The sequence below is a fragment of the Brachionichthys hirsutus genome, chromosome 22 (genome assembly GCF_040956055.1).
Source record: "Brachionichthys hirsutus isolate HB-005 chromosome 22, CSIRO-AGI_Bhir_v1, whole genome shotgun sequence".
Lineage (NCBI taxonomy): Eukaryota > Metazoa > Chordata > Actinopteri > Lophiiformes > Brachionichthyidae > Brachionichthys > Brachionichthys hirsutus.
In genome coordinates, this window is record NC_090918.1 from 2533900 (window position 1) to 2552900 (window position 19001).

Genomic DNA, 19001 nt, shown 5'->3' on the forward strand with positions numbered 1-19001 from the left:
GAGGATGGATGTAGCGAGGCCTCAGAGAGGAAAGCCTCTAAATGTCAGGCCCTGGTCCAGCAGTGTATAATGACAAAGGCTGGCTATTCCCAGTAGAAGTCGGCTGCGGGGGCTTCCCGGCACAGTCTGTCTGGAAGATGCTCACAGCTCTGGGGATCATAGGAAGGGAGAGGAAGACGCTACACGTCATCTCTTGGCTCCACGTGCATCTGTTTATGTTCGCTCCGTCAGACAAACCAGCATGACGTGCTTCGGTTTGCATGTTACACAAAGGCAAAGAAATGTTTTGAAACGTTTCAGTCACGGATTGTGTAACCATGACGACCGGTACCTCGAACGACTGGAGGGAGGTGTCCGGTTTATTCACTTCCCTAAACTGACAAATAACTATCAGAAATGTCTGCGCTCGATCAAAGTGTAGAAGAACACGGGAGCAGTTGAATCCATTAGAAAAGTGAAATGAAGAACATAAATTAAAAAAAATGTGAAGTTCAAGCTCGCCCTGCTTGCACAGCATCAATGTTAACCTACCCCCCCCTGTAACTCATTAACTTTGTCGTCACGTAACCTTCACCATTACCGCCGTCAGAACGTGTCTTGATGACGCATTTGTCTGCGTTTCCTTGACGTTGTCCCCTGAACCCTTTGCATGTGTTTTGTCATGCGGACTGGCAATGATTGACTTCCTGTTCGGTCACAGCGATTCGATCAAGGACGCAGTAACAGCAAGGAGGGTTTGGAAGTCGATACCATTTTTGCAATTACCAGCTCACACAGGCACCAATTTTAATCACTCAATTCAGATATTATGTTCTCCCCAAATATGACACAAATGCATCCTTTCACTGTCTGAGCATTTGTATGATCCGCCTTTAATGACAGCATATCAAGGCCCCTGTACAGACCCTTATCATGACCTGCTCCAAATATAATGCACATCCAGACCGCAGAGTCTGTCAGTATTCCTAATGAACCTTTAGCCGATTCCTCTGTGGCAAAAAAAATGTGTGGCGGGCCACATTTGGCCCCCAGTCCTTGAGTTTGACATGTGCTCTAGAATGATCTTCTGGAACCAAGGCTTGTTGGACTCTGAAGTCTGTTTGGGGTCATGATCCTTTAGGAACGCCCAGTGACGCCTGAGCTTCAGCATCCTTACAGATGGAGACTGATATCCTGATCTTTGATCGAATGCATCCAACGCTCTACATACTACAGGTTTCCAGTGTTGGAAGAGCCAAAGCAGCTCCAGAGCATCATTGAACCCCCGCCATGCTTCACTGGAGAAAAGCGGTTCTTTTCAGCATCCGTTTCATTCTTCCGCCTCTAGACGTAAAACTGATTTTTGGAGTTCAGACATGGATTTTATGGAAATGTGAGCCTTAACTAAAAAAATCTATGGGATTTGAAATTAAGTCTAAGGCTAAAGCAGTGTTTTAACTGCATTTGATTTATAAATATCTCCTGATGAGTGGTCAGTAAAAGTCACATTTTTTGATGAATATGAAAAAAATACAATAATCTGTTGTGTCTGAGGTTGTTGCAATATATATATATATATATTTCCAATAACTTAATATTTAATTGTGGTTGAATAATCTTGCTGTTAGTAAACTGTAACACATGCTTCACATTGTTTGGTGAATATTTGGGGACATTTTTCTTTAAATCTTAATGTGCTTCTGTTAATATGTTGTATGCTTGCACACACACACACACACACACACACTCTCTCTCTCTTAAATCATACTCCATTCTCTGTTACACTACAGTATAGCTCTTTATTTTACAGAGTGAGGGACATTATCAGTAACATCTTTACTGCAGTCAAAACTTGTACCGCTACTATATATTTAAAGAACAGTGGAAACAATGATAAATAGTCTTTGGCGACATTCAAATATTAAAATATAAAGATAACTTACTTACTTAATTTTGTTTAAATAGTTTGTGTGTGTATATTTATTATATATATACACATATACACACACATCTTCAAACATGTCAGATAATCTCAAATGCAACATATACAACAAAAACGTTATCCATATTTCACAAATTCATTATCATGAGTGAAATTCAAGACACTATTGACACGTGTGTCGGCGTTAAAGTGCTTTCTTGTGACCTAGGGGAGATCATGTGACCTCCTGAGCTCTACCTGCATCTAATGCCTGTAAAACTGACAGAAACATCTAAACTCCACTCATTCGTCATTGCAATAGAGAGCCGTTAAAGCTCTGGATGTTTCTGCGGGGAGGTATAAGCGGTCGTGTGATGCAACATCCAACGTAACCAAAAACACACTACGCCAAAAAGAAAACAGTGGCAAACAGATAAGTATCCAGATAGGCCCACATACAGAAAAGCAATGTTGTGTGTATGAGGGGGAAAAGAAAAAAAGAGCGATCCACTAAAGTTATAGAGCATTTAAAAAGCCTATTGATGATCTGTCATGAGGCATTAGCTCAGATACAGCAGGAAGAATGAGAGCCAGAATGGGGCAGACAGATTGATTCTAAATAAACTGCTGATGAAAAAGATTTACAAAAAGCAACAAAGATATAAAACAATACAATTGCATCGTCATGTGATTTGTCAAGTATTGCCAGGTATTTGGTGAGCATCAGCTACTGTTTTGTTTTTTTTGACTACCAAATTTGAATGTTTGTGAAATTATATCCAAAATAACAAAAGCCAATGCATTTAAGATCTACCATACAGTCATAAACATGACACATATAACGCTCAAACAACCTCCTCTGCACGTTAAGATGGACCGCAGTTCTTCTCAGTCACTCACCAGGACAGGGACGTAGAGGGCAACAGCAGGGCCTGTATTTTTGATTTTCTGCTCAGCTATTTTGTGAAATGAAATGGGCACTCTGACCATTTTGGCTGTTGCAGTCTCTCATTGGAAACCCACAATGGAACAATAGAGCATTCACTCCAGGCAACAAGTGAACAACAAAGAGTTGCAACTATAGAAAATCTAAGAAACAGCTGGCATTTATAGTTAGTCTTCTAGAAAATGACTATTATTCACTATATCTATTCTGTTAAGTGTGCTATATATATTTTTTTTAAATCTCAATGTTTCTAAATCCCAGAAGATTATGAGACAAAACATCTCTTTTTACTTACAATCCTAAAAGGAATGCAAAAATAACTTTGTGTGAACACTTCAATAAGATCATTATTTCTCATTAGAAAATGTTTTTTTCTAAATCGCCCTCCATCACCACTGCTTGATTGGCCCTTGGCAGTAAAGAATTGGCCCATTGTAATTTACATTGTCCAAAGAAAGGAGATTTATTTTGTGTGTATTGACTTTGCAAAGCTAGTGCTTTTAGTATTTGCCCAGGATTTCTGTGTGATATTTCCACCTCCACCTTATTGATATTGTAGTAAAGGGACTTTTGCAAATGTCCAAGTTGTGTGTATACAGTGTATGAGAATGCCTCATGCCCTGTTCTTCATTTAGTGTTGAGGGTCTGGGCCTCCCAACACAACTGCTATCCAACCAAAGCCCTGACTTGTAGGGAATGTATGAATAATCCATCCATCCATTTCTTCATAAATAGTTCAGCCGCAGCATAACCACCACTGGGAAGGCAAGCCAGCAGACAGGACCACGCCCTTGGATGGTGTTGAGGACGAGGCTTCATTCTTATATTAACAGGATTAAGACATGAGAATGAGCTTGGCTTCATTTGAACGTTCAGCAGGAGGAACACAAAGACCTTTGTTGAAACTCCCAAAGGCAAAGGTTCCCAAGGATGATGTTGGAATGTTTGACTCTCACTTTGGACACAAATTTAGACTAAAGATGAGAATCTGGATCTTCCAATCCGTCAAAGAGTAGAGACACATTGCAGTCAATAAATAACCGGGACAAACGACTGGGCTACAAGGCTAACATTAACACATCACAAGATAAATAAAATGATATATATAGACAGACTGGATTTGGGTGTTTAAGATGTCAACTCATCCATAACTATGGGGGCTTTTGGGATTGATGGGGGACGATTCTTCTCTGCCACTTTGACCAATGAGCTGGTAGAGCCGATGACTCAGGTTCTGTACTTGGCACGTTCCCAGGACGCAGCCCACTCTCATCAACTGGGCATGCTGGGGGTAGTGGTGGCCACGCGATCCAGATTGAGCATGGCGCCGAGCTCTCGGCACCCGCCTCTCAATCTGTGACGCGTGAGTGGGGCGAGCCCACGCCAGACTTGGTAAGTGTCTCCTTGCTCGTGAAGCTGGTCGGTGTCTCAGGAAACCAGGAAGCCATTTTGGAGACTGGCCGGATGCCAAAAACGGGAGAATGACATCAGGCCGGCTTATTGATGGCGATGCTTCATCTTTCCTCTGGTTGGTGCGCCTGTTGAAGAAGAAGTCCAACCTGAAGATAGAAGAGAAACTAGATTTTAGGAAATATGTCCCGGAAGTGTTTATCACTCATTCATCAGATTTCAAACCACATTCAAAAAGGTGTTTCACAACAGTTTGGGTTTTCAGGCGCAGGATTGGATGTAGAGGATTTTACAGAAAGGTTCAATATGTCATTCTGATTTTAGCCAGCAAAGGATGTTTTCCATGTCCGTCATCTTTGCACAGCATAATAGCAAAATATGAATTCATTAACTCTGCAAATGTGATTAAAAATGTCAGCCTCAGAGTCTCTACGTTTAAAGGTCGCTGAGATTGGCGACCTTGAGTACCTGCGCAAGCTGTGATCATAATTCACCCAGTTCAGTCCGGACCATTTGACTGAGGGTCAAACGTTACATTTCAAACACAAACCCTCTTTATTCTTATTTTTTTTGCCGCACCCATAGCTAGAATACAAAAAATAAAGTGCAGAAACTAATGTAGGAGCACAGAACGCAGAATGATGCAGAAACCCAATCAGCAGCGCACAGCAACTGTGAAGCAACTTGTTTGCCATCTGACCACATGTCTCTTTGAACAGTCATCCATGTGGACGCCGTGCTCATCTGGTAATGCACTGCATAGCAGTAATTTGCTATTCTGCCAAAAACAACAAGTGCTCCGCGTCAGCCGTGTTCAGTACATTATGCAATCAGAACCTGCACTTGTCCACATTTTAATGCCCACCTGGGTTCCAGTAGGAGCCGTGGGAGCTTTAGCATAGCCAGCCGTGCGGAGGAAAACAATAAAAAAATGTTTTTTGCTATATTTGTTTTTTGATTAATTCACCTCTGATTTGCATCAGAGGTGAACTAATCTGCAACAGACAGACACTAGATTGTCTTTTTTTGATTTCAGATCATTTGATTTATATAAAGCTTGTTAGGACATTACAAGCTCCTAGAATAACATAAAAATACTTCCAAAAATATTCAAACCGCGCGTCAAAGAATTGAGAAATAACACTGGAACTTGCACATAGCTAAAAACTGTAGCAAAACTTCAGGAATACCATATTTTATTTATCTTATCACACTGTCTTTCCCATCTCTTACAAATGTTCAGTCTTAATTTCCTGCCATCATGCATCACGTCAATCCAGCGACACACCTTGATTGATCTTGCAGCTGTTGTTTTCAATATTATTTATTGTGTTTGTACCATTAGTTCTCTCACACTGTTGTAATGTGCTTTGACAATTTAACCAGTCTCAGCAGAAGCATCAGCCACCACCACCACCAGTATTTGTACACTGATTATCACATCATCTCCTGCAAACTACCATTTTTTTTTTTCTTTGTTCACTTGAGTCTTATGATTAAGTAAAACTTCAGTAACAGTTGTTTGCCTTTCTGAGATTTCTGTTTTCACAGTGAGTATTAGAGATGTTGACAGTGAGGTCTGTGAATTGTCTACTAGGATACTGTTTCTATAAAGATAAGATCTTTATGTATTCTTCAAATGTAAAAAAAACAACAACAACACATCAGATTAAATGATCTGTTAAAATGAACAGGCTGTGCAGAGCAGCGGACCAGTTTGTACAAGGTGATCGGCAAACACAGCACCGACCAAATGTCCATCTGTTCATTGTTTGAAAAGGAGAGTTACTTTTCACAACACGACCCTGCAGCTCCTCACCACGCGGCACAGGATGCCTAAAAGTGCTTCAGTAAAACCGGCAGACCAAAGTCCTGCAGAATTAAGGAGACTTTGTTGTACCTGGCACGCAGATAGATGAAAATGCAACGAGGTTTATATAACATCAGAACAAATATATTTGGCATTTAAGAGATTCCACTCCATCAGCTTTGGGGCAATTTTCCCATGTTCTGTCAGACAGAAGCCACAGTTGGTCTAAATTATAAATATTGTCTTTTGAATGTTAAAAACTAGCGTGCGTTATTCCACCATGAACACTCACATATTGTGAGGAGGTTGGCAAATCGCTCACAAGACTTCCCTTACAGGCCATGCTGCAGTGGGTACGGTACGAATGTGTGAAGTCGGGTCTGTTGCCGGCTTGTCTGTAGACTGAGAGTGGAATTCAAACTGGAAAGCAGCAGTGCTCTGAATTTCCATTACATTTATGTAACTCGTCATGGTCCAGTGATTAAAGGGACACAAATCTGTCCTAAATGAAAAAGTAATATACCGTGCGTATATCCTTGGGTACACTAACCCTCTCTGAGGCCCTAGTGTCAGCTATGGGCCCATGCTGATCCTACTATTCAGTTTTAATATGCTGACTAAGGCCTAGGAACCAATAGTTCAAAATAACTATGCATGGTCTGTCTATTGTCATAGGGACAAAAAATAATAATGATCATTCAAGTAAGAGGATGCATAATTGGTGTCCTTGTATTTGAATGAAATAGACTTTAAGACTTTAATGTACTGAACGGCCAATGAAAACCAGCTATGCAAGTATGATAAAATCAGAGATCAACTGCACAATGAGATTAGTAACCTGTCTCTACTCTCAGATGCTGCGTTTGTTTCTCTTAAGCCTTTTGATCTACACTCCAAGAAGCTTACCCCTCTTATGTAGTACATAGAGGAGGGGTTGGCAAACTTTTTGACTCGCGGGGGGCCACAATGGGTTCTAAAATTTGACAGTGGGGGGCCGGGCCAGGAAAAGATGGATGGAGTATTTGTGTGAACGAATATAAGTCACATGTAAAAGCAATTACATGAAAGGATTTGGTCTTTTACAGGCAGCATTACAGGGAAAAGGTCAAATGAATGAGGTTTAATTAGAATAAAATGTTATTTAATTATATAATTTGGACAAATTCGGCCAGGGGCGGATTAACAAGCCCAACAGGCTGTATATGCCCCCCCCCCCGGGCCATAGTTAGAGTGTACGACTGTACATGAGAGTTCAGGCCCTCCCAGCAGTTAGGAGTGGAAACCTGCCCCTTAAGTGTGTGGAAGTCGGATTTAGGGTTTAGCCATTAATCCACAGTGGAATTCTTTGCCTGCTTGGCCTCAGTTCTTCCGTTTTACAGTCTGTACAGTCCAAGACAAAATTCCTGCTTAGGAGACAAGTGAAGAGGCTTCTCTACTGATGATTTATAATGGAGGCACGGCCAGTTTAAATCACTCAGTAAGGATTTAAGTGGATCTCTGAGACGTATACTTCTGATGTATGGTCTTGTTATTCCTTGACAAGGTGTAAATATGTCAGAATATATTTATGATTACCGGTAATCAAGAGGACGTGAGTTGAATTCAGAGAACTATTATGGTCTGCACATCTGACGGCTGCGCCATGAATTGGCTTCAGTGTCGTCCACCTCAAAGCAATGATAAAGACATGTAAAGGTGTCCCATGAATGTGTCCAGTATGTCTTTTATGTCCCTTGAATGTGTCCAGTATGTCTTATATGTCCCTTGAATGTGTTATTGAATGTATGTATGACTGCTGCAAGACGAATTGCCCTCCGAGGGACAAATCAATAAAGTGAAGTGAAGTGAAGTCTCACTGCTGACGCGGTGCCCCCCTGCCCATGATTTTCCCCATTTGGCATTGCATGACCACGAAGGCTATCCAGTGCATGTGATCCCATGAACATGCACTGTGCCCTTGTTTGGAAACACAGGCATTGTTTAAGCAACCGTTTGGGATTTGGTCATCTCCTTATCAGGAGCCGTAGGGACAACACAGACATAAATATGGACCAGCAAAGGAGTGACAGATATCTGAGCCTGACAGACTCAAACAGGAGAGAATCGTGTGGTCGTGTCTTTCATTATCACCATGTCGGTATCTGATGGTACAGAACAGGATGTGCTCGATTCAGTTCAAGAAAGAATGAGAATTTATTGTCCCAATTAAAAGGTCAGACTGGAATTCATGAGAGATGACAAAATGTTAAATGTGGAGAATGAAGCTGAAGAAGCGATCCTTCAGCTTGCTGTCAGAGGGAGGCGTTTGTAATGGCTGGGTTCAGCTGCAACACAGAAGGGAACAAGGCTGCCCCCAAAAAAATCTTAGTTTAGGATACACCTCATACCCAAACCTCTTCCCCGCTCCGTAGCGCTGCAATATTTCAGTGTCCATCACAGGACCATGCGACTTTGTTTAAATGGTCAACAATTCCATAATCACTGGGAAGAGACGATCTGAAGTCATGTGATTTTTTGTATTATTTTTTTAGGATAAGCATCCTAGCAGTTAGAAGAAAGAAAAGCCTTTACAAAAAGAAAATAAGAAAAACACAAGAAACGTTCACATTGTGTGTTTTGCTACGTCAATGACAACAAGCTGGTCAAAAATGTTCATGACACATATCAGACATTTTTCTGTGTCTGGTTGTGATGAATAATGAAAATCCACCAACAGCCAAAAGGAGAAGCCAAGTCTGTAAATGGTCACCAGTTGTCAAATGGAAAAATCATTTAAATATATAACCTGGCACTGAATCAGTTAATTAATACATTTTCCAATTCTAAATCCACTTTATTGTTGCATCAATTTAATTGACAGTTGGAAAGAAATGCCAGTGAGGAGCTACGTAACGACCCCGACACTTTGAAATGGAGAAGTTAATCATGGGGGGGTTAAATGCCAGGTAGGTGCGGTGTCGGAAAGAACAAAACACACAGGAGCCTTTCCATTATCTTACTTGGGTTTCAGCAGCAGGTGTTCGCCTGTAACAGCCCTCCTCTGCTCTACCCCCCCCCCCCCCCCCCATTACTCTGTAGATCCAGAAGAACTTGTGGGCTCTGTACAGTATATGGATGCATCAGTTTAAATTATTTGGTTGCCTTGCTCTTAGCTCTTTTCTTTAACTCCTCACAGTGTCTCTGGTTTGGCTCAACTTAAGGCGAAAATGCAGAAATATGTGGTTTAGGGGTCTAAGTCTAAGACATTGCACTACTGGAATATATTGAGATTCCTTTTGTCAAATGAAACATTAAAAACTACTTGGAAATGATGCTTCTGTTGCAGCGGCTGCACATCCAAAACCTCCCAGAAGAGGGCGCTCACACACCGACTCATCCCACAGAGCTCCCCCGCTGTTAAACACAACTCCACACATGTATTGCATCTCCGGCAATCCTCTCTGACACAATGGGAAGACTCTGCTGCAAGTAATCAAACTGGTTGTCATGCTTTTACCACATATTTTTCCAATTAAAAGGTCTCTCCCTGAAGAGGTGGAAAAGTACAACTGGTAATTATTGCATAACAATAAGTCCACGTTGGCGTTTCTCTCCAGGCTACACGCATGAGACAAACTGGTTTCCCGACCTCACTCATAACCGCCTTTCATGCAGAATGACAGATCAAACCAATCAGAACCTCTATGAACAGTTACTCCTGTGAAGGAGAGGCGGAAGGAAAAAAAGAGTCATCCTCCTTAGAAACATTTGGATTGTTCATTGTGATGATTAATAATGGTCAGATTGTATGAGCAACTTTATATGAGCTCATTCATTTTCAACTTTACCTCACTTTAAGGAGTAACAGAGACAACTTGATGCCGTCATAAAAATTGGTTTTATATTGGAAGTAAAAGTAATTTTCATGTGGTTTTTAATGTTTTAAGTCGTCATATATTAGCTGTGCTTGTCCTTTACTCCACAGCTGATGTGTTCTCCAGCAGGGCTTCTCTAAAAGGAGAGCTAGGCAGATGTCTTTTTTTTATTTTATCCAGCATGTGACCTTGCATTCTTCTTTATCTGCCCGACACAGCAACAACTTTTACTTTTGCACAGACTGAACCCGTTATTTATACCATCGTTGTGTTCAGTCATATATTTAAACAATGGATCAACTTTAATCTAGAGAAAATCTTAACCCGACAGATTAAATACTGAGTTCAAACTTGTCGGACCTTTGAAATGGAAAACATTTAAGTATAAAAGTTATTTACATATTTATCAAGCTTGTAAATCTTAAACCACATGCCTCTGTCATTACACCATATTCACTGTTTATAATAAACATGCCAACAAGGGTAAAATGCCCATTAATTATCTATATCCAGTTGCGCAAAAAAAAGAATTGTAATGCAGCTTTAGGCGCGCATATACTTTACGCTTAAAGTATCCAATCAGAGAAGAGCGGCTCCAGGCTGCGGGCGGCGGGCGGCGGGCGGCGCGTCCTACCTGTTCCTGTCGGGACGCTCCTCTGCCGGCAGAGCCAGGAGCTGCTGGAGGGAAACCAGGCTGACGCAACACACAGCAAGCGGGAGAAGGGACCGCATCTCCGGCCACAGTTTAACACTACACCCTGGGGGGGGTGGACGCTGACTGGGCGAGGCGATAATCCCAAGGGTGGGGGGGTAATAGGACAAATATAAATAAATAAATGATGATAAAGGAGTCAATGTTCCCCCCCAAAAGGTTGATGGTTGGTTCGGTTATATCCAAACTTGGCCGTGGAGATTTCTGTGGAAGGTTTTTTGGGAGAAATCAGAAGTAAGAAATGATCAATTAAACCAGTTATACATGAACACAGGAAACAGAAACATAAAGTCAATGAAAGCCCTCCAACATGGGAACATGAAATGGTTTAAAATCGATCTGCACTATAAAATAATCTGCTCATGTCACTCAACTTCATTAAACTATTCCAGATGAAGACTCCACATTTTTCTGTAAATCATAATGTAAAAGAAAAAAAAGAAAAAAATAAAAAGGTACCACAAATCTATTTATCTGTTAATCTATAAACTCTTACATTTGATCTATCGACCTGCGCACAGCAGCAGTGAAAGAGCAAACTTACCTTCTTCTATTTACAGCTCAGACTCTCTCCAACGTCGTGGTCAAGATCAGGTTCTCCAGTGAAGCTGCGGGACGTGCGCGCCCGCTGACACCGTGGGTTTAAATAGTGCGTGGGAGGAGTTACTAACTCACTTGCCGGTGGGCAATTTGGGAGGAAAAGGTGCTGCAACATCTTTATGACTAATGAGGCTGGTAAAACACGCACGTGATTGTGATGTAATTAATATTACTTATTGACGTATTGATAACAGAATTATTAATAATGATGATACGCTATGAACAGTATAGGCTTTATTATTATTAATATTGATCATAATAATTCATTCATTCATGTTCTTAACCGCTTTGTCCGTTACCGGGTCGCAGGTCATGCTGGAGCCAATCCCAACAGTCAACAGGCGAGAGGCGGGGTACACCCTGGACAAGTCGCCAGGGGCCACACACAGAGACACACACTCACACCTATGGACAATTTAAGTGTAACCAAATCACCTAATTTGCATGTTTTTGGTGGTGGGAGGAACCTGGAGAACCCGGAGTGAACCCATTCAAGGGGAGAACATACAAACACCTCACAGAAAGGCCACAAGTAAAATATATGGTACTTAAAGATCACATATTATACTCTTTTTACACAAGGTATTGCAGTTCCCAGACACTTGTATGAAATATCTGTAAGGGTTTTTGTCAAAATAGCAGACCGATGCTGCAGGACAGCGTCCCTCTTGTCTGTCTCAAACACTCTGTCCTTTGCATCGTCCTCCCCATCACCAGCCACTCTCATGTCCTCCCTCACTACGTCCATGTATCTTCTCCTGAGTCGTCCTCTAGCCCTGTTCCCTGGCAGTTCCATCCTCAGCATCCTTCTACCGATATAGTCTCCATCTCTTGTAAAGTAAAGTAGAACAAAAAGAATACAAGTTTGCACTAGTTCAATAAAAGGAAGGGGAATCAGATAAAACCAGGATAAACTTTCTGATAGAAACATGGAAGACAAGAGCCAGACAGCCTTATCATCTCAGGAAGGTTGCTGCAGGGCCCCGGGGCTCCGGTAGAAAAAGCTCCACAACGTTTGTAACTGGGCCATGTTGCAAAAATGTAAAAAAAATAAAAATGCTCAAAATGACCTACAGTGAAATGCTTCGGTGTGCATGCCAGGCCAGTAGTTGGCAGTGTACTTTCATACACAGTACCACCATGCAAACATTTCCTGTCTAAAGCTCAGTCAGAGGCAGTCTGAAGTATTTTGGATGTCGGTTGCAAGGGTGGCTAAGCAGAGTTTACAGACTGTGACCAACATGGTTGTGATAAGATTAACGCATTCATTGTTAATTGTATTCTCCCCTCCCCCATCACTTGAATAGCATGGTTATCTGAAGTTATGTGTGTTTTAAACCTGACCTTTTTTTGTGTAACCAGAAGGCCAAGCTGCCGTAAATGTTTAGCAACTTAAATCATAAATTGGTATGTAAAAGGTTACATTTAAATAACACGCGATTTGGAGGCAAATTGTCACATGGAACCTCCCACTGTGAGGTGGCCTGTGAGCATGAATGGGTTAATGCTGGTATGTGTCAAGCACATGATCATGATTACACCATATTAGTAAAATAAACACACTATTGCAGTACTATACTGTAATTATCAATGAATATAGGATGCATTCTGCTAAATCAAATGCAATAAAAGGTGGAGCTGCTGCAAGTTAAATACTGAAAATATACAGTGAAGAGTACTTAAGAAATACTAATACTAATGTACCATAAAATACATGAAACATTACTGTGAAGTCACAAATGCAACATTATTAATCGACAGGAATACCAGGATGCTAACAGTATAATAAATGCAGTACTACCCTATATAAAGTACTTCACACTATCACCATCAACCGAGGAAAAATGGCCACTTGTCATGAATTTCTCGAGTAGTTTGTCTTTCAGTCCAAACACCCCTCCTCACTCTTATCATCGCCGCCAGCCAAGCCTGCGAGACAGATAGAGAGAAACAGAAGATTCTTCTCAGAATACTTCTCGTGAAGCATCGGCGATAATGTTTCTGAGACGGAGGCTTCCTCTGCCGTCAGTGAGAAGCTTTTTGCAGGACAGACTTCTGATTTATGAGGTAAAGCTTGTTACCAAGCCAGGAGTTCATCCCCAAGTTGTGTTTTGTTGTTGTGAGAGCATTTTGGAACGGTCATATAAAGAGATATTCAGTCTCCTGCATGATCAAAGGAGTTTGACATTTCCCCCCAAATTTCAAAGTAAATGTATGGAAGCCCATTTATTTGTGTCAGTGTTTTGTAATAGAAGCCTTGAAAGAAGTTATTATGACAAAGTGTCATGAATTCCCCCATTCTAGTGGTTTTTGAGCTGCTTCATTTTCTCTATCCCTTGGTTTTGATCGTAATCCCTGCACGGCTGCATGTAATGTGAAGCATTGCTTGAGTTATATTAGCTCAGACTGAGTCGTCAGTGATAGTTGCCAACTGCCTACCCCCAACGCTATCGTCTTACAGGTTAGGTCCACTCAGGACGTCCTTTGATCGTCTCATGAAGTTTCTCTGTAGTTCCCACCACCAGATTCAGCGCATGTCCTACCAATGTCACACTGATCCATGTTTGTAATCAAAGAATCCTCATAATCTTTCACTGCACTTAAATCGCTTTGACAATGGATTCCTTTTTCCATTCTTGAATTAACACATCCTGAACCACAGCAGTGTGGGGCTTGACTTGGGCTTGATTCATTCATGTTGAATATTGATCTTCACCACAGTGGCACCTGCTGATTTAGCTGTGACACAATTTATTCATGAAACATTTCCCAATAGTAACCGACTTATCTTTCAGCCTTGGTTTATGGAAAGGGGTTACCAATCCTGACCTGTTTATGTAAGAGTTCTGAGCTCATGTGACAACAGCTGAATCGGGTCCTTCTGTTCTCTGATCTCTGGGCTCCGGCTGGGTTTGATCTTTCAGTCGTGCACTGATTTTACTTTTGTTTTGGTGGCAATTAGCAAATATGAGTTCATAACTTGATGAGGCCGGACAATGCGGCACATGACAGTTTTAAAGGAGCCTCCATCTGCTGCTTTGAAGCTCATCCAAAACAGGACAGGCTTTCTCAGCTGATCAAAGAGTGAATGGAATTTAGATAATTAAATATATTGTGGGAATAATTACATTCAAGGAATAGAAATTTAACCCCAAAAACAACCCCTCAAGGTCTACATAATAGCTCTGAGCAGAACCTTCACGTGCATATCGTGGCTTTCCTTAGAGGATTAAGGATTAATTACACTAATATGGAAACATGGACGTATGGAATTTGGGTGGCATGCTGAGATGCCGACGCCATTCATGAAGGTGTGATGCAGATGAAAGTGGTGAAAAAACATAGTGAAGGGAGGTTTTTTTTAATTATTGTTTTAAAAGGTCCCATATTGTGAAAAACTCACTTTTCCCATGTTTCTGCACGACTATTATGGGTTTGGTTCATTATCAACCCAAAAACATCCAGTCCAACCTGAGTAGGTTGCATAGTTCTGTACCTACTGAAACACGTCTGGAAGAAATCCTCGTTTATGTTACGTCACATTGTTAGAACGTGCACAAGACGTGTATGCACATGCATCCACACTCATTGCGTGCACGCAATGAATTTATTTTCGTTTTCGTTTTCAGACGCTTGTCTGACAGAGCTATTTGAGACAGAAATGACAGACGCTGTCCTGCAGCATCTGTTTGCTATTTTGACCAAAGACTGGCACAGATATTTCATATAAGTGTCTGGGAACTGCGTTAACTTGTGGAAAAAGGGTAGAATATGGGACCTTCAATTTAGTAGTTTAACCGAACCAGACAGAAACTGAAATCTCTCCCAGTTTCAGCACCTGTTGATGTTTGTGCTGCAGAGTGTTTTGAAGTTCATTGTGAAATAGCACATAAACAGCAGCAGCATCCCAGCTGGCTGTGCTGAAGGACTCCACATACAAACATGCAGCACCTGCAGGTCTGAGGAGGATTTATGGCTTCTGTCACTGAACGTCTTCTTTCTCCTGTTTATCTCTCTTTTTTTAGGAAACTAAAGACTTGTGTATCGGAACAAAAGCCTTGTTCTTCCTTTCCTTGCCGTGTCCGATCTAGCTGCACTCCAACAAATATTACATTCTCTCCCATTCCCTATTAAAGACACTTTTTACACCAATATCTCAGACTTTTGCCCCACTTCTTCCTCCCTCCAATAAATTGCAGCTTTTCTGAACTGACTCTAATACATTAGCTGATTTAATCACACTGTACTTTCTGTTTTAAGGGGGTTGGATGTAATTTAAACAGACTTTTCCTTTCATTTATCTTCAAGTCAGGTTTATTCCATCACGAGGCACAAGTCTACTGATTGCTGCCCCCTAGTGAACCTCATTTTACATGAACAGACCTCCCTGCAGCAGATTGGACGCTGTGGTTCAAACTGAAAAGGCTGAAATAATTTTTAACAAGTGTAAATCCACTTACGAGGGGAATGAGATGCTTGGCGGAGGTTTGCGCTCTCCTATTGCTTTTGTAGTTCTTGCTGTTTACTGACTTTACAGTTCTCTACTTGTTGCCTGCTCTGCGCTGATTCTCTGACGTCTTTGAAGCACAACATTTATAACACTGGAAAATTAGGGCAATTTCATTGTACCAAAATATTGTATTCACAAAATGTGGGTATAATAGTTGCTAAGAAGGGACGCTTTCTACCTGAACCCCAAACCTGATAACACATATATGGGTTGTAAAACCAAACCAACCAAACTGACCAACCATAACAAAAAGAAATGGGTGAAAACTGAAACCCGCCCGGAGGATAAAATGGGAAATATAAAGAAGGGAAATACAAATGAGGCACAAGCTACAGTGTTTTAATGATTCAAGGTGGATTTTTAAGTAGATTTTTAAGATGCATCCATAAAAGTCAGATTTACCTCCAGTTTTTGTCCTCGTGTATTTTATGACATACCGGTAATAAACGTACTTTCTGGGGTGTATTGCTTGCAAAATGAGGCAATTTAGTTGAAAGGTTCAAATATGATATCATCGAGTTTATGGGAAGTGTGGCGTCAAAATCTCATACAGTAGCTCTAATATGGGGGGGGGGAACCTTCCTTCGTACAACTTCTTAAAGTATTATAAAAGAGAGATACAACATTACGGCCTTTTTCAATTAAACTTGCAGCACGACGCTTCTTGTTTTATGAGAGACATAACAAAAAGATGCCGTGGTCAAAGAGTCGTGAGTGTTATTATGGATAAACACATTAATTACAGAGCAGTACACTGTATACTGTCTTTAATAGCATTGCCTCTGTTTTGTGCAGAAACAATTGCGCTCCAGTTGCAACAATGAAATGCACACAACAGACAAGCATGTGTGTTTACATGTGGTCATGATTAAAACAATGATGTCGTAGTTTGAGCATTTGCTTCTCTTAGCTGATTGTCATGACACCTGCTTCGTGAAGTGTTTTCATATGCTATGCTTCGACTGAGCTGTAGTTAAAAATAAATACTGTAAGAGCTGTAATGTGCAAGAGGGCTTCAAACCACTTCCTGCCTGGTGGTCAGTCTACAGGAAGTCGTGTGGCTGTTGCATCCTGTGCAGAGCGGCTCTGATTGGGTTGCGTGTTTGAATCAGATGTAGGTTCCTCCCTTCTTTTTTATCATATTTCTTTGTTTGGAAGAATAAAACGTGACACAAATGCTATTCCGTAGTCGTGCTTGCAAGTATTTTTGATGGTCGACCCAGCTAGAGTCTCTCTTAGGGTTAGAATCCCTCTGATTCCTTTTTGACAATGGCCTTTTTTGGGCTTGAGTTTGGAATACTGCACAAGAAGCTTTATTGCAAATTGCTAATTTATTGCACGTTTTTGAGAAAGATAATCCACGCACATGAGAAGTACAAAGATTAAAAAAGATGCAGTAATCATTCCAAAGCATCCTGTAATACATGCTTTGTAAAAAAAAATATATATATATATATATATATGTCTGAAGAGTTGGCAATAGACTAGATCTCTTTCTGTAATCGATGTAATGCCTTTAATGAGCCCCAAACACCTCTGTGGTCTCATTTAGCCACCTCCTCTCAGTGGCTGTTGGAGACTAAACCCATGGATGTACGGACACATGGATGCAGGGTTCCATTCCCTCTACCAATGTGTATCCATGTCCTGAGGGAAGAGTGTGAGAGACACTGTGTTTGCCTTGTCTTTGCCTCTCTTTCTCCCCTCGCTGCCCGCCTCCCTGGCAAAACATCAAGTGTGTTTCAAGGTTAAGATACCGTTAACGTCTGCTGTGCGAATGCAGACCACAGCAGTGACCTCAGTGTGACTCCCTGAAGCTTTGAGATCGGCGTTATCTTTGTTTAACACAGGATCATTGTGTTTATCAAAGAGTTGTCCTTCACTCGCTGAGTCTCTGAGAGTCTCTGTGAGAAAAGAGGGAGACAAATTACAACTAAGACAAGCTCTTCAAGAGAAATGTGACATGTCATGTTCCGGATTGTTTCCAACAAGAGAGTGATAAGTACTTTAGGGCAAAGGTCACAGTGCAGGACGTATCCGAATTCTCTCGGGACGGTTACGGCGCTGACAGCCAAGGACAGACCACGTTAATGTGGGCCATCGGGTCTTCCTCACATCCCGCTGAAACCTTATCTGAGTGACGCCACACCATCATCCCAAGGTCTTCTCCAGCTCAACATGTTTCTGGTAATCATTTCTATTTTCCTGGCTGAATGCATTCTGCCTTTTAGCAGTGAGCAGAAGGAAACAATGAGAGGGGGGGGGGGACAAGAAGAAAGATCGATATTGAAGTTAGGGATTTATTTCATGAGGGAAACTTTGAATAATGCCATCTTCAATTTAGTCAAATATCTCTATAACAGTTCATCATGCTCGATGTAAAAGAATGTTTCATTAACTTTAAATGGCAAGTGGCTGTGTGTTTGGCAGTCGTTTCTATAATCCATTCAGGGGTTACATTTTTAATTCTGGCTGGAACTGCAACACAATTCTCAAGCAAAAATGTCCATTGCATACTGTGACCAAAAAAAAAAATGAAACACAGACAGATTTCACATTTTCAAATGACACACATCACACACATTTTTGCATTTAAATATTTCAATAAAAAATTGATTGTTGTTTTTAGACAAATCAGTGAAAAAGGAACAGAAATATTCTGGGTGACTAATAATAAAAGCTTGGATCACAATTTCAGCATCTCTCTGACATGAGCAGTATTTCTCAGATGAAAAGGAATATGTTCCATGACCTCGTCAGAATGAGCATAATGACCTCTCTAGACAGACAGAATACATTCAGCACATCAACATTATCAATCAATCAAATCTTTATTGCAGACACAATGGTCCAATAAAAAAAACACACACATAACATTTACAACGTTTACACAGTGAACACAGTAATCCTATAATACCTGAGTAAATCTTATCTTCTCTCGTCAGAACTCTCCTCACCCAAATCTTATGCTCTTATTTCCCAGTTAAAATAAACTCGTCTGCGCTTCGTTTTTCTTTTGGCTTCTCCAGAGTTTAGGGCTCCTCGAATCCTCAACCCTTCCACTCCTCCACGCGTGGGTTAATTACACGTTCGGGTCAGACTTTTGGCCCCTGGCTTGGTTTGGCTCCTCACATGATGGGACATTCCTGTCGAGCAGCCCCTCCCTTGAAGTCCCTCAACGCGCAGACTCGCCGGTTCTTCTCCGCTGTCAGGGCAAAGGCAGATCTTTTGACAGTATGGCGGCGGGGTGCAGCTGGAA

At 41.2% G+C, this 19001-nt stretch overlaps 1 protein-coding gene across 1 annotated transcript; it reads right to left on the reverse strand.

The window, feature by feature from the left end:
• Positions 1 to 3987: 3987 nt before the first annotated feature.
• On the reverse strand, positions 3988 to 11199 carry adm2a (adrenomedullin 2a). The gene is made up of 3 exons (XM_068755412.1): positions 11177 to 11199; positions 10555 to 10836; positions 3988 to 4405 (listed from the first exon to the last, which is right to left on the reverse strand). The coding sequence occupies exons 2-3, from the start codon at positions 10650 to 10652 to the stop codon at positions 3988 to 3990; spliced, it is 516 nt and encodes a 171-aa protein (XP_068611513.1). The 5' UTR covers positions 10653 to 10836; positions 11177 to 11199.
• Positions 11200 to 19001: the final 7802 nt, after the last annotated feature.

Bases quoted from the DNA above. Each gene is read 5' to 3' on its own strand.
- adm2a (XM_068755412.1), bottom strand. From the start codon at position 10,652: ATGCGGTCCCTTCTCCCGCTTGCTGTGTGTTGCGTCAGCCTGGTTTCC. The intron at 4,406-10,554 runs GTAGGACGCGCC...TTCTATCTTCAG, and splicing joins GAGCGTCCCGACAGGAACAG to GTTGGACTTCTTCTTCAACA.